This window comes from Cydia splendana, chromosome 1 (assembly GCF_910591565.1).
Source record: "Cydia splendana chromosome 1, ilCydSple1.2, whole genome shotgun sequence".
In the NCBI taxonomy this organism is placed as follows: Eukaryota; Metazoa; Arthropoda; class Insecta; order Lepidoptera; family Tortricidae; genus Cydia; species Cydia splendana.
Window position 1 is genome coordinate 24,764,962 of NC_085960.1, and position 25,062 is coordinate 24,790,023.

The 25,062-nt window shown below is 36.2% G+C and overlaps 1 protein-coding gene across 1 annotated transcript; it reads right to left on the bottom strand.

The window, feature by feature from the left end:
* Nucleotides 1-13,096: 13,096 nt before the first annotated feature.
* On the bottom strand, nt 13,097-24,019 carry LOC134792214 (uncharacterized). The gene is made up of 10 exons (XM_063763467.1): nt 23,883-24,019; nt 18,287-18,434; nt 17,419-17,543; nt 17,080-17,237; nt 16,805-16,906; nt 15,947-16,042; nt 15,526-15,603; nt 14,689-14,782; nt 13,950-14,057; nt 13,097-13,224 (listed from the first exon to the last, which is right to left on the bottom strand). The coding sequence occupies exons 2-10, from the start codon at nt 18,428-18,430 to the stop codon at nt 13,110-13,112; spliced, it is 1,020 nt and encodes a 339-aa protein (XP_063619537.1). The 5' UTR covers nt 18,431-18,434; nt 23,883-24,019; the 3' UTR covers nt 13,097-13,109.
* Nucleotides 24,020-25,062: the final 1,043 nt, after the last annotated feature.

Here is a 25,062-nt window from a genome sequence, read left to right on the forward strand (position 1 = left end):
TAAAAAGATCTAAATGATGTTCATTCACTGGGTTTTGCGGTGTTCATTCACTAGTTTTTATGTTCATTCATTAGGTTTTTGGGTAGTTTTTGATAAATTCTGCTATAACTCAAAAACTATGAAAGTAATAAAAAATCGCAGAAATTACTTTCTGATTTATTAAATGAGGATTCATTAAATAGCAGATAATTATTGAAATTATTAATGAATGCTGAAAATGATTTTTCAAACTTGGATAATTCCTTAAGTGTTCATTCACTGGAGGTCTTACCCTAGTACATTTACCCATATTTGGGCTATTCGAATAAGGCCCACTTGCACCATCCTACTAACCCGGAGTTAACCGGTTAAACCGTTAACCCAGTGTCTAATTGTACTGGTAACTATGGCAACTCCAAGTTTAACCGGTTAACCCCGGGTTAGTGAATGGTGCAAGTGGCCCTGTCATAAACATAAATGTCATATTGTAATAAAAATTTAATTATACCAGACGTCAAAGTAAAAACATACCAAGCTCTACGCATTACGCGTATATACCTCTTATACATACTTATTCGTAAACATATACGTCGGTACATAATACAAATATTCGGAGTTATGCGTAACATATAAAATTTCTAAATAAAGTAATCATAATAGGAACTCAGTCGTGTCGCGAATAACGTAAGTTTATTTAATATTTTGGAAGGCATTAATTAATGCAATACGTTAATTTATAATTATTTTTACTAATAACATTAAAATTAACCGTAAGATACCTTTTACAAAGATAACCTCACCTTTCTACTATTAATTGGGGTAACTTGGGTGGTAATGGATAACGTTAGACGAGGGAAATAGTGTCCAATTATAGAAAAGCTGCTGACGACTATGTTTTTAATTGTTGCACCCTGAACCACACATGTTAGGGTCAATCTGTCAACTTACGAATAGATTAAAGTACGATTTTACAAGTCATCATCCTCCTAGTGTTTGTCCCGTACTGTGACGGGGTCCGCTTTCCTGCTTTTTTCCTTCCACTTCGCTCTACCCTGGACATCGGTTTCCGCTAACCCACAGGCGTTTAAATATTTAGCGATGACATTGTGCCACCGCTGCCTTGGTTGGTTGGTTTGGACAAGTATACAATAGTAAAGAAAAGGCTAACTAAAGTACGTTTTCTTGAAGTCCCAAGTTACTATTTAATCAAGGCAAAAGCATGTCAATGAATCAGGAATTTGTTTGCGAAACATGTGCTGATTTTTGGTCATTGTAATAGTCGCCGGTTAGTTAGAGATGTAATATTTAAAATATTTCATCGAAGTAAATTAAAATGAGTGAAAAATAGATTTGCATAACCATAATTATTGTTTATATGTACTAAATTGTATGGGCTACGAGTTTGACCAATTTAGTGTAGTAAATAAAGGTAGTGGACCCCGCAGTAATTCCTCAGCCAGAAAAAACTTTACAGTATGATAAAGTATCAATAAATAAAAAGTATTGTATAAATTTCCAAAGAATAATAATAATAGCATTTAAGTAAATACCTAAAGTCTTAAATCATTGATATCTTTTTACGGAAAAATGCTGATTTATGCGTGTATGGACTATAAGGAAATATGGCGATGTATACAAATGTCCACTTGAATAATTTCGTCCCTGTATAATTTTGACAAAGTATAAAAATGTCCACATGTATATTAGACGAAATATAAAGATGTTGCGACAATAGACTAAAAGAAAATATGACGATGTATACAAATGTCCACTTGAATATTTTCGTCTCTGTATATTTATGACAGAGTATAAAAATATCGAAGTAAGTATAAAAATTACTACTCGAATGAAAAGAAATATAGCTGACGACCAGTTACGAGTACAGTCAGCATCATATATTTTTATATTTTCACGGGTTCGGATCGGACGTAGTGCGAAACCGCTGTAATAGTATTTTTTCTGCTTAATTTCCTTTAACATCAATAAATATAGATATGCAACTTTCTATAGTAGAAAATATAAATGTAGCTTTTAAATTATGACTTTTATATGAAAAACGCATGAGTGCTCAATACTTTTGGCCAAGGCTGTATATTATTATGATCCTGGTAAGTAAAGAAAATAGACATTTTTATACGTTGTCTTTTAAAAAATTTAGTTTTTTTATTGTAGACTTTTTTATACTTTGATAATAGTCATTTTTATATTTCGACTTGACAATACTTAAACGTTCTGAAGTATTGGCTTTCTAATACTCAGACAAATTTATGTTGTACAGGTAGACATTTTTATACATCGCTATATTTCCTTAGAGTCCATACACGCATAAATCCGGAAAATTGCTCAGTCTAATTTTTCACTGCCATTTTATTGCCGATTTATACCTACCTACAAATTGAAAATCTAAAAAAGTTACCATGTAACTATACTTTTTTCAGAAATTGCCTTTTTACTCGCTGTGGAAAATTTCTCTATCCATTCTATTTATTGAATTAAGTTCACAGTTTTCTTTCCATTCAACTATAAAAACATCCAAAAAAATAACGAGCGTATTAAAAACTAAACATATCGGGAGCAGTGTAGTATAGGGAGCGGGGTGTACAAGGGATGATATTTCTTTTGGATATTTTTGGTTTAAGTATATACGTGACTACTTAGTATATATTTAAAAAGAAATCAGGCTGAGAAATTTTCCACTCTCAGTTTTTAATAGTTCTAAAATACATAAACTTGGGAATGCATTTTTTTTTTTTTTCTTACCCACTACGCCGAATTATATTCTAAGATCATATAAGAAGGAAAAAATGGCAGAGCAATTTTCCGATGAAAATGAGGGTCAAAAAAGGAATTATCATAAAAAATATTCTCATGTTTGACAAAAGTTTTAGATTTTCTTCTAGTATCACATACTAACCGATGACTGATAACTTATTTGGTAAAATATTTTTGAACGGAGGAATTACTCGGTTCAATATATAAACAGATTTGTATTTTTACGTATAAATACCTAACTTAGGAGTGTTTTTTTTTTTTGATATTTATATGTTAGTTTCGGCTCATACTATACAAAATTTCATCGACTGAGAAATTAATGCATGGGTCTCCATACAACAACTTGCTTCATTTACTACACTAAATTACCTAGTTTTTGAAATTTAGTTTAGATACTAAAGATAGATTGTATTTACATATTTATAGTAACCTCTGATCAACCCAATACTTATCAATGGAGCATGAGTCGACATGCTCATGGTTGGTTTTACGATACTACGTAGTTCGCGGAGATGACTTATGTACTCATACTCAGTACTTACCATGATTCATCGTCAAAACGATATATGCGCGACAAAACGTGCAATGGTTGCTGCGTTTATATGAAGATTTATGCCATTACATTAGCATTGTCTACATAATATGCTCAATGTAAAATAAGTGCGTCTATGACACCTAGGTACTTGTGCGGGAGTTCCCCTCTGTATCTTAACGAATTTTATGGACATTCCAAACGGGCTTGTTCGGGCCGATTCGATTTAACCATTTGTTATGGTTTTGAGCTTGTTTTGATACGACCTTGATGATCCTCTTAGTGATCAGTACAGAATACGCATGACGGTCATTGCGTTTCGCATGCACAAAACAAAGTCGTACCAAAACAAGGCCAACCCGATACAAATCGTTAACCCTGCCTAGGAAGCATCCTAGGCATGGTTATAACCGTACCTACTAGGCTAGGAGACTGGCCTACTGGCCTCTTCGTCTCGTCGTCGCAGCATGTCGAGGAGCGTTTCAGATTAGTGTCCAATTGTCAACGGTGGTCGGCACATGCGCCACGTGCTGACTGCTGCTGCTGCGTCACACACTGATGCAACATTTTTTATTGCGCCGTAATAATACGACATTTTTATGCCTATGGTTACTGATGTAATGATGTTATTAACTTTAGTTTCCTGTAGCTATTAACATTTTCTTCTTTTTACGAACTTGTCACTGTTTTTTATTAACTATTTTATAATACATATTATTGAATCCCAATCCCACTGCCCAGTGAAATAAGATTCGAAGAACTAAATAAATTGCTCAGTTTAGCGATATTGGAGATTAAAAAAATACATTAAGAAGGAGGAATAGCTACTAAGCTACTGACAATAGGTACTTTTTTGATAAAATTTCCATTTCTGTAGAAAACCGTTTCCACTAACTAAATCTTAACAAATCACTTTGATTTTCATGTCAATCGCGTCTGCATAATATATTCTAGGTTTATACTTTATAGGTTACGCTTTAAAAAAATATTTATTTTTATTTTTTTATTACAAATTTTGAAAAAAGGAAAGCCCTTTCATTGAGTCAATAACGTACCAAAAATCATGGAGAATGGAAAATATTTAGAAGTGGAAAAACATTTTCTGTTTTTGTATGCACGAGTACGTAGTATTCTTCCCTCTTAATATATTATATTCTTATAAAAACACGTATATATTTTTTAATGTTTCAACTGGTACACTGACCCATCTGAGTTATATGAATGAATTATTTTTTATAATATTTCTTACGTGTTGAGTTAGGTTACGAAAAAGTAACGTGAGTCGATATAGTTTCAGATGATTAATTAGCAAAAGGTATACTTATAGCTTAAAATAGTACTATGTGTAAAAAAGACGTGTACGAACATAAGTAATTATCTTTTTATCTGCTAAAAGTATGTACTTTATCTGGTACCTCAAACTTGCTAGTACCGTACAGTACAATATTAAGTTATACACAAGTATTGTATCCATACCTATTCGATAGCCAACTAAAACGAAGCAACTCACACAAAAGAAACTCTGTTTTCTCATTCTCAGATTGTTACCGCGCGATACATAGCTCTAAGTTCCGAAGCACACGCTCTGAAATATTTATTCCTGAAACGTAAAGATCGGGTGGTGGGGTGGGGGAGGGGTTATCCCGCGGTTTCCTCCGCCGTGTTTTACTTTGAGAATGGGAAGTCGTCGGCGACGGATCGATAGAACCAAAGATAAAGTATGGACTGAATGTTACAGTTCAAAACGGATGATTTATCTTATTTAATGATTTAGTTGATTAGGGTGGTGTTATTGTACCTAAATATGTAAACACGATTTTGTTTCATAGTTTTTGTATGCAAAATTTATAAATACCATTTTCTAGATTTATTTTGTTAAAAGGTTATGTGATAACTGATAATAAAGGGTTTATGATGCACTCATTTCTCATACCTATTCTAAAATTGACTCTATACCTAATTACATATAGATACCTAAACACTGCAAGCGAAAGAAATTGTACATTCGACTTTTTCGCCTTATTACAATTAAATACTTGTAATATGGAGTAAAAATTGCTGAGTTACAGTATTAAGTGAAATAAAATATTTTCAGTCTAAATTTCAGACTTGGTACCTACCAAGGAGTTCGACCTTAATATTAGGGCAGGACACAGGCTTAATAGAAAATAAGGTATCCTACAACTCCTACAAGGCACTGAGTAGCTACTTGGTAATTTTGGGCGTAAGCTTTTTTTCTAATGAAGTAAAAAGAAAATTAACGGCCAAAACGGTTCCTTGGTTCACTAGGGACGTACATTTAAAAATATGATTCTATCCATGAGGATAAGGAGAAAGATCTACTGGCACGACCTGCCGATCGAACCAAATGGCACATGAAGTTTATTGCTATCTTTCGATGCGAAGCCAATAAGTTACAAAATATGGAGGCTATTCGCCACTATTATTATGGATTTATCTACAAAATTTATTTTTTATTTCTTATACCTGATGCATGCTAACATATGTACACGATAGGTGACGAAATATTGCAAGTAACGAATGTTAGAAAATGTCTAAAAAGGCTAAATTGATCAGAGGCTTGTAAAAGGTTGCTCAGTTTTATGAATAAGGGGGTTAGTATTTACTATAGGAGCTAATAAGGCCCATGGCTACATCTCTTTTGTAGCTGAGTGCCGACTGGCCAGTCCTCGCGGCGCGCACTCTGTGCCGGTTCCCCGACCTCCAGTGGGAGGCCCCCCTGTTCGATTGTCTGCGGAGGCAGGCCCGCCGGTGCCATCTGATGTGCCGAGAGCACTCCAGATCTGCATAGATCGTTGCCTTCGTTTTTTCCCTATCGAAAAATCAATAGGGAATCCACTCACAGTTTTATAAAGACGGAAAAGACAGTTATTAATTTCGTTATGGTCGTTTTAATATCTGTCCTGCTTATGGAGTCTTAATTAATTTAACTTGTGATTGATTTCCTTAGTGATATGATATATATGCAAATGTAAAACATTAGATTACTTCTCGAGTAAAATATCAAATGAGTTCACAAGAGTTAACAAAAGTTTACGTGCTTAAAATCGGATAACAAACCTACAGTTGTAACTGAAATTATTTGTAGGTTATTCAACTGGTAGGCTGTGAAGAAAAGCGGTACATAATGTGAAGCACATCCCAAAAGCATATCGAGCCTTCCGCCCACCCTCAAAGGGAAAGAGGCTCAAACACCAAGCAATAAAGCCTTCCCATCCAGCAAAACAAATACAACGCGCATTCCAATGCTAGATATCATTCGCTCCGCCCACACAGTTGGCATTACGACTGTAAGCGTTCCCATTGGTCGCGGCGAAGCCTTCTCCATTTCGAATTGGTTATTTTTTTCTACAATTGAAATTCGAACTGTCCGTTAGTTGTAGGTTTGTAAGGCGCTTGCGCGGGGAGGGTACGCCACGTGAACGTAGATACGTTTCGGGGGCTACGAATGTTTTATTGTCTCTCTCCATTCCTATTCGTATTTGGATTGTAGATGTGATTCGCAGGCTGTAAGTCCTTAGTGCGCAGCTGTGGTCCATGCGATAGGATGGGAGTCGACGAGGTTTCAGGGGTCGGTTCATGTTACTTTGAGACTGTTACGTTATTTATTGTAAGACTTAATTCTCTTTGTTGTACGATACATAGGATTTAAATCACATAAGTCAATTTTAGTTTTTTTAATATATTATTTGTCTTTAAGTTAAGTTCTTACGCTAGAGGTCTGATGTAGAGCCCAAAAAAAGGAAAGTAGAGTAGAATAATTTCTTACGTACCTATAGATCATGAAAAATAGAGAACGGGAGTTATTAAAAATGAACCTTCTTTTTCGCCTAACCGAGTGTGTTATGTGTTTTTTTTTTGTTATAGTTTAAACTAGGTATCTATATTTATTTATATAGTAAAAGGTTGTCGAGTACTTATTTATTATAACTTATAAACCAAAAGTATAAATCGAATGTACTTTCTTATCACCTTAATTTCCGCGTTAGGGCCTGTTTAAACATTGATTACTGTTAAGGGTTACATACATTTGCAACCTGCGATTAGTAGGAAATGTATGAACTCGCACTAAACGCGAATAAATGTGTAAACAAGACCTTAGTGTCTTTCCTTGGCCATTTTATAAATATAAGGAATATTGCACGGAATGCAATAACGCTGCAAATTGCAACTGCAATGCATTCCTCAAAACTTATTGTACCTAACTTCAAGGTAGCAAGGCACAGAATAGGACAGCTATGCCGACCGACAAATGTAATAACACGCTGGCATCCACAGCTTACTCTGTCCGGAACAATTTCATTTGCGACTGAGCGAGGATAGCGTTGTAATTACAACAACAATCGATAGAGGCGCCACCGTCTGCCGCACGTTTAATCTCGCCAGAATCAAAGGACTGTCGCCTCACACCCACCTGCCTACTCCGAGCACCACCCCAGCAATGCAAACCTGACATCTTTTGTTATGGGAACTATACAATGCGGCGCTGAAAGCCCATGCACAAAATGCTTACATTCCAACGAAGCAATAGCAAGCGTGTTTCGCGTCTAATTTGTTATGAACAGATTAAGTAGTAAAAACTATGTCTCCGAGCCTATATCTGCAGAAGTATGTTTAGGTGTCCCTAGACCAGATAGTTGCATTTCCAGTTTGGTACTGTATACGTATAAGCTTTATTGGAGTTTTACTAAGGCTTTACGTTGTTTGTTGGTGGCTACGAGCTACGAGCGAGGATACGACCGCTTTCAAATTCCGTGCTAAAACAAGGTTAGAAACTAACCTCTGCTTTAATCGTTTGAAGCACCCATGTTTTACGTACTTATGCATAAAAAATGGTAAAGAATGACTTCAAATCACATTCGTTTTCTTATATCAAGTACTTAAAAGAGTCAGTGCGGAAAGAGATGAGTCGTGGGATCTATGGGGCCCAATACATTCCACGACTCTTCTCTATCCGAACAGACTCTACCCAAAACAAAATCCAGAACAACTTTTACACAAAAAAACACCAGCATAGCTTGCAAATCAAAAATAATCGGAACACAAAAACAAAATGCGTATAATTTGCACTATTCTAAATGTTTATAAGACTCGCAATTGCTTTTGCTAATCAAAATAATTAAGCTATGTATATAAAACTGTATAATCTAAAAACTCGATAAAAGCCGGTTTTATCAAACCTAAAACCTGGTTTTTACAATTGGCTGTAAACCCGGTTTTCTCGGTTTTTCCAAATTCGGTGAAACCGGTTTTGTGACCCCTAAATTACTTACCTATTTTTCAGGTCAGTAATTTGTGCCTATTTTAATAACAATTTAAATTGATTAACACTAAATTAGCCTTAGCTGCTGTTAAATTTCATAAAATACGAGTCCGCTAATTCGGTTCAATTATGCAAGTTCGATTTAAGCGGCAATTAGTGTATAAATAGAGGAGCCTCTAGCTTTAATGTGCAGCCACGAACTGCATAATATCGATTGTCATTAATTTGGCGGCTTGCGAATTGTGCTCGTATGCAGGAAAATGCTGGCGATGCAATCACTGTGAAACATATATTGCGAACGTAAAATATGACACTATAGGTAATGTGATATGATGTGATGTGACTATGTTACTAAATAACGGACGGACATGAAGAAACTATAAGGGTTCAGTTTTGGCCACTTTGGCTACGGAACTCTAACAACGATCTAAATTCGCAATCAGCAGCACCTAAAAAAAATTTTTTTTAACAAATATTAATGATAGCCAAATAATAGCATACATAGAGTGTCATCTGATTACTGTTCATCTTGACTGTTGGTTAGGCTTAGACAAGTCGAAGTAAAAAAAACTATTTAAACAAACTAAGCGTTTTCTAAAAATAACTAACTAACTAACTATTTTGGCTCAGCGATCCAAAGAGAATCTTGGCCTCCGAAACGAGAGCGTGCCACCTGTCCCGATCCTGCGCAACTTCCTGCCAGTTACTGACGCGAAGCTGAAGCAGATCCGCCGCCACACTGTCTTCCCAGCGATACCTGGACTATAACCGCGAAAATCGAAGTTCGCAAATTGCGGGCATTTTTCTCTGTCACTCTTATTACGCCTTCATTGGAGTAAAAGAGAAAGATCCCCGCAATTCTGGGCCGACCCACCGGACGGCTACCAGTCGGTCGTCCCAAGAACGCCCTCTTGACAGCCCGATCCTCTCCCATTCTGAGTAGGCATCCACACCAGCGTTTCAGACAGAAAGCGTTTTCTAAAAATGGTATGAATAATATATGGACGGAGATTTTTTTAGGCCTCTTTAAAAGAACCGTATATTCTTTACTAGCTTCGCACGAGTCAACAAATTATACACCTAAACTTTCTTCAAGAATCACTCTATTGATAGGTGAAAACCGCATGAAAATCCGTTTAGTAGTTAAGGTAAAGGGCCCCTGTTTCGGCAGGTTAAGGCTCTTGAGAGTGAGTTGAGAGTTTGTATATTTTTTTAAATATTACTAAGCATATCATTACCTTGAAAGCTTTTGAATAAGTTATATTAGTTCTTTGTTGATAATTTAATGTATAAACTGTAGGGTTTTAGTTGAAACTTTTTTTTTATATGAATTTTGTCGTGAACCTCTTATTTGGCTCCCATTTCGTGATACAAATTTAGGTCAGCTCCTAAGTTCGTGAATTCGTGTCCCCTGTTTTGGCATAAAGTTTTCTTAGAGTAATTGGTGATAATTTGCTGATAATCATTTATATTTAACGGTCTTACCTACTTACGAATAATTGTATGGTCAAATTAAAAATAATATTTAAAAAAAAAATTTGAGAGCTAAAGTTAAAGTTTTTTGTACTCGTCGTCTTTAATGGTTGAATTAAGACTTTGTAAACCATATGGGTACTTTAATACGTGATTAAGAGCCAAACTATTTAAATAATTAAATAAAAAATAAAATTAAAATAAATTAAAAAATAAAAATTATTTACAAAAAATAATTTATTATCTTATACGTTAAATATAAACATACACAAAAATAAATCAAATAAATTGAATAATAAATAAAATGGTGCTAGTAGTTAATATGAGAATATACGTGGAATATACCTTAAAATTTTTAACTCGGGTCACATTCAAACTCGTTTTATGAGAATTTTAGTGAAAAAAACATATACCGAATTTCGCTCATACGAAACTTCATGAAATACATTAATTGTTTACTATTTTTTTTTTTTAATTATCTTCGTTGTTATATTTAAAAACAAGCACTCAAAATGTATCTAGAAAATCCTTGATTCGTTAGTGGCACGAAATAGGAGACACACGAAAAATAAAATGACCGCTATTTCGTGAGTCGATTTATTGCAATTTTAAGTTATTTCTATGCATATATTCAATCTTTTTTCTTATCAAATCAATTACTAAGGAACCCACAGAAACACTCCCAAAAACTTTTATTCGAATGGGTTTAGCTTTTCCTTCCTATAAGCTTAACAAGTGAGAGCGCGCACCTTACGCCTAAAAAAAGTGCACGCATACAACACAGCTGTTCGCGGCCCTCTGACAGTTTTGACCGTCGTATTACTCTCAGTTTAATTACTAAAATATTGGTTATTACTTTATTGAAGAGATTAAATAATACAGATTTTTTTCATATGTATAATTAGAATAAAAAATAATTGAATTCCTTATTATTTGCGCCAGAAACAAAACTAACGAAATAACGTACTAACACGAACTTGGGGCCGTTTACCTTATTGAGTTTATCGTGAACATACAATCAAACACACAAACAAACATACGCGGCTTTGTTTTGTAATGTGTAGTGATTAAAATAACGGTTAAATATTGCAAGCAACCCAATGGTACTATACTTTTGTTATGTACAACTACTAGCTAGCTAAGTTGCTCATATATTTATTTTAAGACTGTTTGTTTCTCAATCAAAAAGTAATAATAATATTGCGATCGCATGACCAGACTCGGAGCAGCTAACCACTTTCAGACCAACCCTCGTATTTCCTTACTTGTTTTTTTTTAATATTCAGCCATACATTCATGTTACTGTTAATATTAACAAGAATATTACACAATTGTTGAAATAGTTTGGTAAACATGTTCCAATTAAATTCCACAAGTGCCAAGTACCGCGCGGGCGCGATCTAAAATTCATTATTATGTAAATGCAGGTATTATATTTCATTGAATATACGGAGTTATGTGTAAAGCTAAACAAGCCACGTATGAGTTGGAACGCCCGCATAAAGGAGCCACACCGCCAGCACTCCAAATCCACAAGACGTAGAACGTAAACGCGCGCGTCATCGTGCTTTTCATTATACACAGTGGCTAAAAAATAACTACATTCCCGTTGCCAGGGAGGTTTTGGGATTATACTGAGCAACTTTTATTAGGTACGGGACCAACCCCGAAATCGCGAAAAAAAATTTGGCTGTTTCATACATTTTCTATTTTCTATGGGAGGGTAATTTTTTTTTGCGATTTCGGGTTTGTTCCCATAGTAAACGTTGCTCAGTATATTCCAAAAACTTCCTGGCAACGGGAATGCAGTTATTTTTTAGCCAGCCTGTATATCTTATAAAATGTATACTTACTTCATGGAAACTATGTGAATGTTATGATTTTATTTGCTTAATTTGTTATTGATTGTAGTTTATTTTTTATGCTGCCTGTCTGGTGTTACCTTAAACCGCTGAACCGATTTAGATGAGGTTTAGTATCAAGATAGTTCGAGTCCCGAGGTAGGACATAAGATAATTTTTATCACGAAAATCATCAAACTACGCAATGAAGTGCTTCTCGCAAGTAAGAATATAATTATACTAGCTCTAGCTTCTGCCCGCGACTTTTATAGCGCCTAAATAAAATATAATGGCAATCATTCAACTTGAGCACAAACTTAAAACTAATAAATAAAAAACTATCCTATGTCCTTTTCTGGGACTCAAACCGTCTCTATACTAAATTTTAACTAAATCGGTTCAGCGGTTTAAACGTGAAGAGGTACTTAACAGACAGACAGACAGACAGACATTAGTATGGAAGTATGGATAGTAGGAATCATCCTTAGTAGTTAAGTAGGTACCTATGGACTTAATTTGTTATGTCACAAAGTTAAGTAACCGTCAACCGCAGCTAAGGAAATCAGGTAAGTAGACCCGATTTCACCAGAATAAAATGTATATTCTGAGATTGCCGGTAATAAAAAGATAAGATTAAGTTAACAATAAGGTCAATAAGCTTGGCTTTTGTTAGGTACTAGCTTTAATCTCATAAAAAAATGTTTTATTCCTAAATGATCTGAAGTTTACATCCTAAAGTTGACTACTTATAGAATAGGAAGCGAGTGTAGGTAATGGCGCAAAATAGTGACGCAGTATTATTGCAGGGGGTGGTGGGGCCCCCCACTCCTGGAGCCCAACATATCCCCCTACCCACCCGAGAGCGACTGAAACGTCCGCGAGAAAAATAAGATCCGTACTCCGTCCTGCTTATTCTTATGAAAAGGTTTTTTGTATATTTATCTGATATTCTTTAGGTAGAATGTCGCTGTGTGAGTGCGGCACGTAATGCTTATTCTAATGACTTTTCTATGTATTCTGTTTGTAATAGAAGGAAGATATCGTTCAAGGCTCTTGCGAAATTTCATTATTTGGGAAAAGATTTCATTCAGTTGACTTAAAGGAACGTAAAATTAAACAAATACAACAATGTGCTCACAATATTCTCTATAAGTATTGTATTTAAATATTTGCTAGTCAATTCTAAGTCGTCGTCCTGAATAAAATACATCAACATCAGCAATGTTACTTATTCTATTTTGAACATAGCCTTGGAAATGGATCCAGACTTTAAGTCTACAAAAGCTTGCTCATACTGCTCCAATGAATAAGTCTTAATCCCCAGCTTCTTGTAATCCAGATATCTGCAATAAGCAAGAGAAATATATTAAACTACTTACCTGATCACTTTCTAAATAAGTTATGCGTGTAGGTTATAATTTAAAATCTATAAAAGAGACTCTTGCCCTTTATCCCATAACAATGGAGAAGCATCCTTTGCTAGTACATTTCCTAATATGAAACTGTCAACATTCATGAAAATATGTTACTTATAGGGAATATTATCCTAAACTCTGCGTAGACGGCGCTACTAGCACAAACTGAGGGTCTACCGCGAAACACAATAATCGAAATTTCGTTATCTGCCTCTATTCGAGCGATAAAGAGGCAGATAACGCGTAGACTCTCTGTAAACAAACCGCCTTGATGCATCAAATTCATGGTGAAAACTTGTCAACAAACAACAAACTGTTCAAGCTGCACTCTGGCGATGGCGGTAGAACATTGCAGTAATACCACCTATTAATGAAGTAGTTACGCATGGAGTACTTTTTCGTAAAGTCAAAATTGATATGTCAATACTGTGACTGTGGGTAATACAAAACCTTTTTATTTTTAGTACTGAATAATCCTTTCGTATCGTATTTTCTCGGAAACGTTCGTATTTGTCATGCTACTCCAGTCAGCCTCAGTGCTTTTTGTTTAGTGTTAGAAATTCGCCATTTTTTTGCTGCAGATGGAACTCACTGCACTAGTTTATATTGTAATGCAATACTTATAAATTAGGTTATTTTAAGTTTATAGGTACCTGTCTCCCATAGTGTTGAGCCAGCCAATGGAGGTGGGAAATGTGAATGGATTAACTTTCACGCCGATTACGGTGAGCCCCTTATCGAATATATCAAAAGGTGTAATACTGAAAAATAATAGTCAATAAAATTTCATATATTATGTAGTTTCCTCACATGTTAACAAAACAATATCTTTTCAAATTAGTCTGCTCGATTCGCTCAAAGCTAAACAGTGCGTATGCTATGCTAGTTTTGGATGTAGGTAAATATACTTCACCGTCACTTCACTTATTTATTGTTTTAAGACTTGTTTTTGTACCATATATATGAATAAATTTATATACGAGTATACTTCACCGTCTACACCGCATCACGTCACCCACATTCCTACCTCAACAATCGGCAGATTGTGTCAAAATATGTATTTTATACGTTTTATTGTATTATTTAGTTGCTGTCGCAGTTAGCCGATCATTTAAATTTAATTTCGTTTTGACAATAGCGTGTTTAATCTTAAAAACCGGACAACTGCGAGTCGGACTCGCCCACCGAGGGTTCCGTACTTTTTAGTATTTGTTGTTATAGCGGCAACAGAAATAAATCATCTGTGAAAATTTCAACTGTCTAGCTATCACGGTTCGTGAGATACAGCCTGCTGACAGACGGACGGACGGACGGACGGACGGACAGCGGAGTCTTAGTAATAGGGTCCCGTTTTACCCTTTGGGCACGGAAGCCTAAAAATGAATTATTTACCTAGCCTTCTTGCCCTGCGGCGCGCACCCGAACACCACGTACTTGCCGCCCGGCTTCACCAAGTCAAAGCTGGTCTCCAGCACCCTGGGCACACCTATGACCAACAGGTTCAATAGCGTCATACAAAGACAATTTTTAAGATTACGTTATTTAATCTCGTACTTTTCGCATCTAAGTATATACCTATTCATTTATTTAAAATTAATTGCATTAAAACAAGAAAGATCTACAAATGGCGGACACTGTCGAGGTCGAGCCAACAGTCCAAGACTAAAATAGTGCCTTTCACCCGAGTTAAACACACTACATTTCATTTTAAATACGAGTAAAGTAATATACATCTAGTTCTAGAGGAAAGTATAAACTTCAGTAGTATTTCTTGAGGGTACTTACAATTAACAATTTAGGCAAAAATATGGAATGGGGAGTTAATTATCAGAATGGAAATTGTACAAATCCATTTAAAACCAAAAATTTAATTGCCTGTCGTAAAATAAGAAAAAAACAGTGCTCTAGAGCAGCGGTCGGCAACAAGCGGCCCGCGAGCCTCCCTGGCTATTTTGTATGTAATATTGACAAACGAGAATGTCTGATAAAGTCATAAAGATTACTTCGGTAACTAATATGTGACCCTTGGCTGCAAAAAGGTTGCCGACCGCTGCTCTAGAGCAGAAACGTATCATTTTCTGCACACTTTTTAGAACAATAAAATAACTACCCACTTTCAGACCATGAGAAATTAAAATATTGTATAAGTACCACTTTATGCTGCAACTTAAGTGTTAATAAAATGATTCAATATTAAAGACAAGAAAAATAAAGTGTTATAAAAAATACCCGTGCAGTCAACGATGACATCATATTGTGATTTTTCGCTCTCCAACACATCCGGTGTAACCAGCTTGAATCCCAAATCTATAATTAGAAAAAAATACATTGAACCAAATTATCTAAAAAAGGCTTCTGTTTGTACGCCCCCGCTTAGCTTCATTTTCATTTATTAATGATGTATAACTTCACACACATACCTATTTGATTTAAATCGATTTGAGATAAAATAAAAATTAAAGATTAAGATTAATTCATTATTATTATTTTAAAAAGGAAAAATTTCTTATGCTACCCTAATTTTAATAAAATGCAATAACATGCTAACACGGAGCTCTAAGTCTATTGATTCAGACGGAAAGTAAAAAGAAAAACATTAAATTATTTTTAAAGGCGCTTATTAATTAATGTCAACTCATAAAATACTTACTCAAATTCCTAACAATATCAAGTCTTGCCTTGTTCATTTCAGAGACCGTCACGTTTCTATGACCGTGGAGATGCAATGTCGTTAGCCACAGGTTACCTTTAACAAAACAGATTTATTTAAAGAAATCAACATCATTTCAGTACCTATACTTTTCCTCCTACATCAATATATTTTACTCTTCTATCCAATTAGTTACTATGCGAACTAGAGTTGTGCCATTCTCGAGAACGTTCTCCGTTTACAATGGGGAATATTCTCAAGCGAGAACGTTTCCTATACAAAACAGCACAACTATAATGCGAACTACCAAATCATCTCTGTATAGTGACAAGATACATACCTATTCAATTGGATATGTTCTACTAACAATAACAGGTCATTAGGTTACATGACATCATTGTAACGGAATGTCATTTAGCAGCCGTTGTATGGAGTAACTACTTTATAAGTGTAGGCACTAATTATATAAGTATACGATGTAGGTATGTACCTATATCGCAAAGTATGAGTACCTATACTAAAACACTAAATAATAACAAGAATGTTGAGTCATGTTGGTTTCAATAAAGAGTTTATCATATTGAGTAAACAAAGAATATATTGAAATATTTACATAATATAAAAGACCTGAACATTTTGAAGTTAAAGTACAAATGTCAGTTTTTGACTCTAAAATACTGAACTTGTAATTATTACGAGTGGATGAAGTTATTCCTATACATTCCAAAAACAGGATCTATTGAAACGATTAAAAGGACACATTTTTTAGCTTGCAACTTAGTAATTCTCTGTAAGATTGTGACCTGATACTGGTAATTAATGTAATTTTTAAATGGAGTTTTTTGGGTCATTCCTAACCTATAATGCCAGCACCCAGCACCAACACTCGGTCTGCCACCGACACTGGCGAGACTCGGTCGAAGCCGTGTGCTACGCAGGAGTACGGCTCACACAGAGAGGCTGGAAAGCACATAAAAATACGAATGAAAAATTTAAATGTTTACCTTGCAAGTTACAAGGGTCTTTTCAGGAAATCTGTGAAACCATAAGGTCCAACGTAAATTAAAAAGTAATATTAATATCCAATGATGTTTGTTTTTGATGATTAGATATGAGTAAAATATAAATAATACCCTGTTCTAAAGTAACTTCGTCAGGGATAGGGTAGACGTTTTCCTGCGGGACTACGACGTATTGAGCCCAACCTCCGTCAACCCAGAGGCCAATGTTCTTCTTCGCCGCGCAGAACTGATACCGGCCCTTGCGGCAATACTCGCAAAGAAGGCACTGGCTGCAATTCGATACTGACTTTATTTTACCAATCATGACCTGTTAGGTATACATAAATATTTGATTTAATTGTACGATTAATAGATGCATAAGTATACAAAATCTTGATTGAAGCAACAGATGCCTATTGTTCTCAAGGTTGAGTCTAGTTCACGTGTGTTTAATTAATTTAAACGATAAACCTATTAGGATCAACCACCACGCGCTGTCCTTTCTTCAAGAAGGCTTGCTTTCCCGCCTCGTGCACCACGCCGCTGAACTCATGGCCGAGGGTTAGGACCGGTTCCTGACGCACAGGGAATTCTCCCTGCAATCAAACGTAAAATTTATCGCGTTAGGTATTGCTATTATAGGATAACAGCTCTATATTTGAAAGTAGATTATGCTTTGTCAAAGTAGATTACCTATGCCTTTCCATGGATGCTAAATGGACTAAGATTACCTACTTCTTTGTCTGTTCCGCCAAGACGTAGTCAACGCCAACCTTAAGGCCCCGTAGGTTCGGGTTTTTCTCTCACTCTCACTGAGCGTAAGCGAAATGCATGTGCGTGCTCGGGATCGTAGATATCATGTTTTTGAAAAATGAAGTTACTAGAGAAAGGCTTCAAGACTGCAAATTTTTTTGGCAATTGTAATGTAATCTATATCCTTCTTTTTTGAAGTCGATTTACACATTCACTGCCCCCAACGCACATGTGCGTTCACCGCCATACAAGTTTGTTCCTAGGCCACGCCCCCTGGCAGTGAATGCGTTAAAAAGAGCTACCATTTTTCGAAAATTCTGCTCTGAAAACCTACGGCACCTTAAGAAAACATTGTTCCATCTACAATTGTTTAATGTATTATGTAAGTAATTAGAATTAGATACAGGTAGGCATTTAATACATCGATCCGAGCAATTTAAGATAAATATTTAAACACGATTTTTTTCGACAATATTTAGGCCGTTACAAATATTTTTGGCAAATCTATTGCATGTATTTTTAGATGTTGGCAGTACCTACAGCGGATAACGTAGATTTATTTCGTGAGATTGAATTTCGTGCCAACCTGAATTATATGAAGATCAGTTCCGCAAATGCCGGAATAAGCGACCTTAACAATTACTTGATTGTCTTCGACTATTTTAGGCATTGGATGGTTGCGCACATACTTCACTTCCTTCGTTTTGCCGTTGAACACGATCGCCTGCATAATTCTGTAAAAGAGATACCATATCGAAATAACGGTATATCTACTTAAAATTAAGTTGAAGCGTTAAGCAACAATCTTTTAAGTTTTGATGCTTAAGAGCACAGTGGACAACCGCTTCTCCGTACAAACGTAGTCCCATTATGGGCCCTGAACCCTGAATAAAAGTTTATTGAATAAATATTATTTTATCTTATCTTATTAAAGATCATAATTATTTTTTACACAATTTGATGTATATTAGGTAACCATAGCTATGCTTCGTTAGATTTTATTTTATTTTATGATTATTATAATAGTTAAGAGCGCTATTACATTTCGGCGTTGAGCGAGTTTAGGTATTTTACGCGCTGCGGCAGGCCGTGCGAGCTCAGTACGCCGATCCCTTCTACCACACTCGCACTACAATGATGGATTAAACATTCTTGATCCTTCGCGAAGCATATTGAAATCAACCATAACAACACTAACTGTACTTAACTTTTAAAGTTCTAAAACTGTTATTTGGTAAGTACGAAAATACTAAATGCAGTGCAAATGTACATAGGGGCTGTTCATAAATTACGTCATCTATTTTTGACGATTCAAGCTTCGGATGAATCTGTTTCCTCCTACGTCATGTTACCATCATCCGATGTCCAGACCCCCCCCCCCACTCCTCCCATTTGAAACGACGTAATTTATGAATAGCCCCATACTCGTACTTATGATGATATTACTCGAAAGAAATTATAGGTACCTACTCGCTTATTTACATGTTTCGTCATTGCATTTGGTACCTATAGGTTGTAAAGTTTGTATCAACGAGGGTTTAAAAATGAACTGGTACTGAGGATCTGATGATGATTAAGGTGGTCACGGATACCAATCAACCATGTAGTAACATGATTAGGCTCGTTTGATTCGTCTCAACAAGATCTTTGACACTGAAGATACACAGGGTCTGATGATGGAGCTGGAAGGTGGCCACGGGTACCAGTCTATCATGTAACTAAACAACTTCGTGTTTGGGCTCGTTTGATTCGTCTCAACAAGATCTTTGACACAAGACAGTACTCAGGGTCTGATGATGGAGCTGGAAGGTACCATTACCAATCAACCATGCAACTAAACCACATCGTGTTTAGGATCGTTTGATTCGTCTCAACAAGATCTTTGACACTAGGTGATACTCAGAGTCTGATGATGGAGCTGGAAGGTGGTCACCGGTACCAATCAACCATGCAACTAAACCACTTCGTGTTTAGGCTCGTTTTATTCGTTTCAACAAGATCTTTGACACAAGATAGTACTCAGGGTCTGATGTTGGAGCCGGAAGGTGGTCACCGGTACCAATCAACCATGCAACTAAACCATTTCGTGTTTAGGCACGTTTTATTCATCTCAACAAGATCTTTGACACAAGGTAGTACTCAGGTTCTGATGATGGAGCGCGAAGGTGGCGACGGGTACCTGTCTATCATCATCAGCTCCATCATCAGACCCTGAGTAGTATCTTGTGTCAAACATCTTATTGCGACGAATCAAACGAGCCCAAACACGAAGTGGTTCAGTTACATGGTAGACTGGTACCCGTGGCCACAGTCCAGCTCCATCATCAGACCCTGAGTACTAACTTGTGTCAAAGATCTTGTTGCGACGAATCGAACGAAGCCAAACACGAAGTGGTTTAGTTGCATGGTTGATTGGTACCGGTGACCACCTTCCGGATCCATCATCAGACCCTCAGTACTACCTTGTGTCAAAGATCTTGTTGCGACAAATCAAACGAGCCCAAACACGAAGTGGTTCAGTTACATGGTAGACTGGTACCCGTGGCCACAGTCCAGCTCCATCATCAGACCCTGAGTACTAACTTGTGTCAAAGATCTTGTTGCGACGAATCGAACGAAGCCAAACACGAAGTGGTTTAGTTGCATGGTTGATTGGTACCGGTCACCACCTTCCGGATCCATCATCAGACCCTCAGTACTACCTTGTGTCAAAGATCTTGTTGCGACAAATCAAACGAGCCCAAACACGAAGTGGTTCAGTTACATGGTAGACTGGTACCCGTGGCCACCTTCCAGCTCCATCATCAGATCCTGAGTACTATCTTGTGTCCAAGGTCTTGTTGAGACGAATCAAACGAGCCTAAACACGAAGTGGTTTAGTTGCATGGTTGATTGGTACCGGTGACCACCTTCCGGCTCCAACATCAGACCCTGAGTACTATCTTGTGTCAAAGATCTTATAGAAACGAATAAAACTAGCCTAAACACGAAGTGGTTTAGTGGCATGGTTGATTGGTACCGGTGACCACCTGCCGGCTCCATCATCAGACCCTGAGTACTATCTTGTGTCAAAGATCTTGTTGAGACGAATCAAACGAGCCTAAACACGAAGTGGTTTAGTTGCATGGTTGATTGGTACCGGTGACCACCTTCCGGCTTCATCATCAGACCCTGAGTATTATCTTGTGCCAAAGATCTTGTTGAGACGAATCAAACGAGCCCAAACACGAAGTGGTTTAGTTGCATGGTTGATTGGTACCGGTGACCACCTTCCGGCTCCATCATCAGACCCTGAGTACTATCTTAAGTCAAAGATCTTGTTGTGACGTATAAAACGAGCCTAAACACGAAGTGGTTTAGTTGCATTGTTGATTGGTACTGGTGACCACCTTCCGGCTCCATCATCAGACCCTGAGTACTATCTTAAGTCAAAGATCTTGTTGAGCCGAATCAAACGAGCCCAAACACGAAGTGGTTTAGTTGCATGGTTGATTGGTACCGGTGACCACCTTCCGGCTCCATCATCAGACCCTGAGTACTATCTTGAGTCAAATAAATACATATAGAATGTCAGGTCGTTTCAAATATTTTTAATCCTGTCCGGTAGTTTATTAAACTGTACCATTATAAATTATAATACTATAAAAACAGTGCTAGGATCAAAGTCTCTCGTTGCGGTTTACACGCACACAGTATAGCGTTTTACACGGCGCCCGCCGCACACAATGATAAAAAACCTCGTCGTCGCCGTTGAAAATGTGCGGAGCCGACCGACACACGTCCTGCCTCTACAAGCTCTGCCGCGGCACTGAGCTGGCGCAGCGCGCGTCATCGGTAATATAGAGTAGTTTTCAAAAAATTGCCAAAAAATTATAGTAGAATTTCATAAACACTAATGTATACCAACAGTATAAGCAAACGTTGCAGATTGCTTGAGTATGAAAATGACTTGGATATTAAGTAGATTTTCGTAGGAATTGACACTTGTTTCGGAGAGAAAATCGAGTTCGTTTTACTTTGATTTTCTCTTTCTCAAAGGTATGTAGGAAAAATATAGTTTGATATGCCTAAAGTACAGGGTATTAGTAATACAAAATAGCCAGGTTTAGCAGAGTAAAATTCTCAACATTTCCAAATAAGAGCTCGCCATTCAGTGCTTCACGGGGTTTTTCGGAAACGACCATCAGAAAAAAAATCATTACTAATTTAATAAGTCCTTTTTCTAATATTTACAACGATATTTATAAAGATAAGAAGACGCTTTTACTGGAACAAGTACTCATTGTTTCTAATAATGAGCGCAAAGTCCTGAATTTTGTCGACTAGTATCATCAATTTTGCATTATTTCGACTTTTCTTGTAAGAGCGCTCTTAAAGGACGTTTTAAACATTTGTATGGAATTTGTTTTTCGTTCGTAACTCATAGGTAATCAAAAAATTTAAAAAAGTCAAACGAAGGGGTATGGCGCTATGGTTAATATACATCAAATTGTGCAAAAGTTCGTTTTTCAATAATGTCAATATTCAGGGAGGAAAACAGGGACTTCGTTTGTATGGAGAAGCGGTCCTCCACTATCCTCTTAATAGATTGGTGGTTAACGCTTTTGCAGTCAAACATTTCGGTCGAAAAGTTTATTTATTTATTATTTATTTATATATACTGAATTGGGGTAAATCCGAAGGCGGGGTAATTTTGAAAATGCCAAATATCTACTAAACTAGAAACACTTCACACTTTAGCAACACTTACGCCACTGCAACGCTAACATGGCATCTGGCGTACTGTTGCTACAGTAGAAAGTGTTTCTAGTTTAGTAGATATTTGCCATTTTCAAAATTACCCCGCCTTCGGATTTACCCCAATGCACTATATATATCGGGGGGAACAGAACGAAGGACTTTTACGAAAACGGGGAATTGTTTAGGCTACGTACTTTATTTTTCACTTATTAATCACATTAATATTTTTAACCGTTTTTGAGATACAGTTTGTTAAATATTAGTGCGTAAATCTGTATGTTTCAACCCTAACAAGTAGATTCTATTGAATGACATATAATATATGACATGTGTAAATTTAAAATGTGAATAACTTTGTAGGGTTTCCACTGATATAAAAATATTTCATTTTATTGATTTTAATTTGTTTTACTTTTAAAACCAGCTTTACGATTATTATAACTCGATTGTAGATCACTATCCTTTCAGCTCAGTCTCTAGAAATGGTCCACCCTGTATATATATCCCTATCCCTTCCCTATCCCTATCCTATCATATCCCTTAGCATGGTGGCCCATACGTTCTGCTAATTTATCATTAAAAGTTAGCATGTAGGTCTGTAGCTGTATCAGTTATAGATAGACCGAGATAGGTCTGCAACGATTTTGATAGCACACGCAGTGAAAGTGTTATTTTATTTATATGTCATAATGAGCAACATGCTGAGATGGGACCATTTCGTGACACTTTATTTTTCACTATGTTTTTTCAATGTATGTTTGTTGTCTGTGTGTTTACGAATAAAAAACTATTCTATTCTATTCTATTCTATTCTATTCTATAATTTCAAAGCCCTGCGTGTGCTATCAAAATCGTTGCAGACTTATCTTGGTCTAACTTTAGCTTGTCGTCTGAGGTTTTCTGATGGACACACGTTTTCGGTTGTTTCAAAAAGTTAATTTAGTTAGTACCTTGTATTTTAGTAAATTGACGTTATTGTACTGAAATAGGTATAACTGCAATATTTTTATACCTAAGTTATTTTATTTATCTGCATACTGTATCATTGACAATGTCATTTCATGCACTTAAATATTCATAAACGTCGTAAGTGCTCAATCCTATTCCAATCGCGGCTTGATTATACTTACATAGAAGCATATGACAGTAATTTTATAATTTATCGTAAATCGTTCATTGTTCGGTCAATATTGTTATGTAATTATGTTATATATATTTGAATATTAGTCCGTAACACACAAACATATTTATTCGGTTAACTTTATCCAGGTGTTACCGACATGTAGTAAGTAAATGTAGACCAACATAAAAACAAGTGTCGTCTTATCTCCGTCATTATTTATCACAAACAAGCAAATATTATTAAATAATTACTTATTCAAAAAAAATCGTTGTCACTGTTACATAACTTAACTAGTAGTAGTGTCAATTTCATTACTTACGTAGGTCGTGGGTATTCCGTAGCAACACAAAATCAGGTAAATAATTATTTGTCCGACACAGGATTTTTACTTAGGCATACACAATTATTAACACACACCCGCTTGTACTGGATGCGAAGATCACTCTGACAGATTGGTAGATAAACAAACATGTTTGGATTATTTCCGTCTGATAATTGTTATCCATAAATATGCAATACTTAATAAGCCCACTCCATAGATGTAGATTATAGTATCACTTTATTACCTACTACATATAATTAAAACAGTGTAATGATATTGATACGTAACAAATCTAGCATTCCTTAATGAAGTATTTTATTAACATACCTGCTTAAAATTATTGTTTTTCAAAACGTTGGACTTCTACTAACTACCATAAAAAACCGGTCAAGTGCAAGTTGGACTCGCATCACGAGGGTTCCGTGTCGCATCACGCATTTTTTTTCCTTTTTCCCTTACGGGCGTTATGTATAGTAGGTATATATTTTTTTTTACACCGAGTTTTAGGATAGTATGTTTTACCGCTTTGTAAGTTCTACCATTATACAAGATGGGACAATAAGAAAAAATACGTTTCTTGTATCCCCCTCCCCTCCCCCACCTTAATTTAAATTTTTAGTAAAACTCCCACTGAGCAAAACTGTCTAAGTACCTGTATCGGTTATAGACAGACACGCAGCAGTTCCATTTTCCCCTCAGGTAATAAAATAAAAATAAAAATTAAGCGTCAAAAACATATTTTCTTAATCTCATCATCAAATAAGCTACGTTTGTATGGCGAAGCGGTCGTCCCCTTTTTTTATTTAAAATATTAAAGTTGAAAACGCTGCCATCTACCGGGAACACATAATATCTCCATACCGGAAGCCATAGCCACAGCTAAGCTTCTTGTCGCTCGTCCTCTTTCACTCTTTCTATCGCGGTAAAGAAGAGCCAGTCGAAGTGCTTCTCTTGAAAGACAGATGGCTCTTATTTTGTTTTTTTTTTGTCACAACCTCCAGAATTAACATTACGATTAGGTACACTAGGTAAAAACAAGCCAGTACCTATTGTTTTAAATACAGCATTACTTGTTTCTGTTTACAAGACGTAGTCAACGCTAACCTTAAGGCGTAGGCGTTCTAGTTTAATATAGAGGGTCGGTCATACAAAGATTTGAACTTTAACCTCGTGAGGC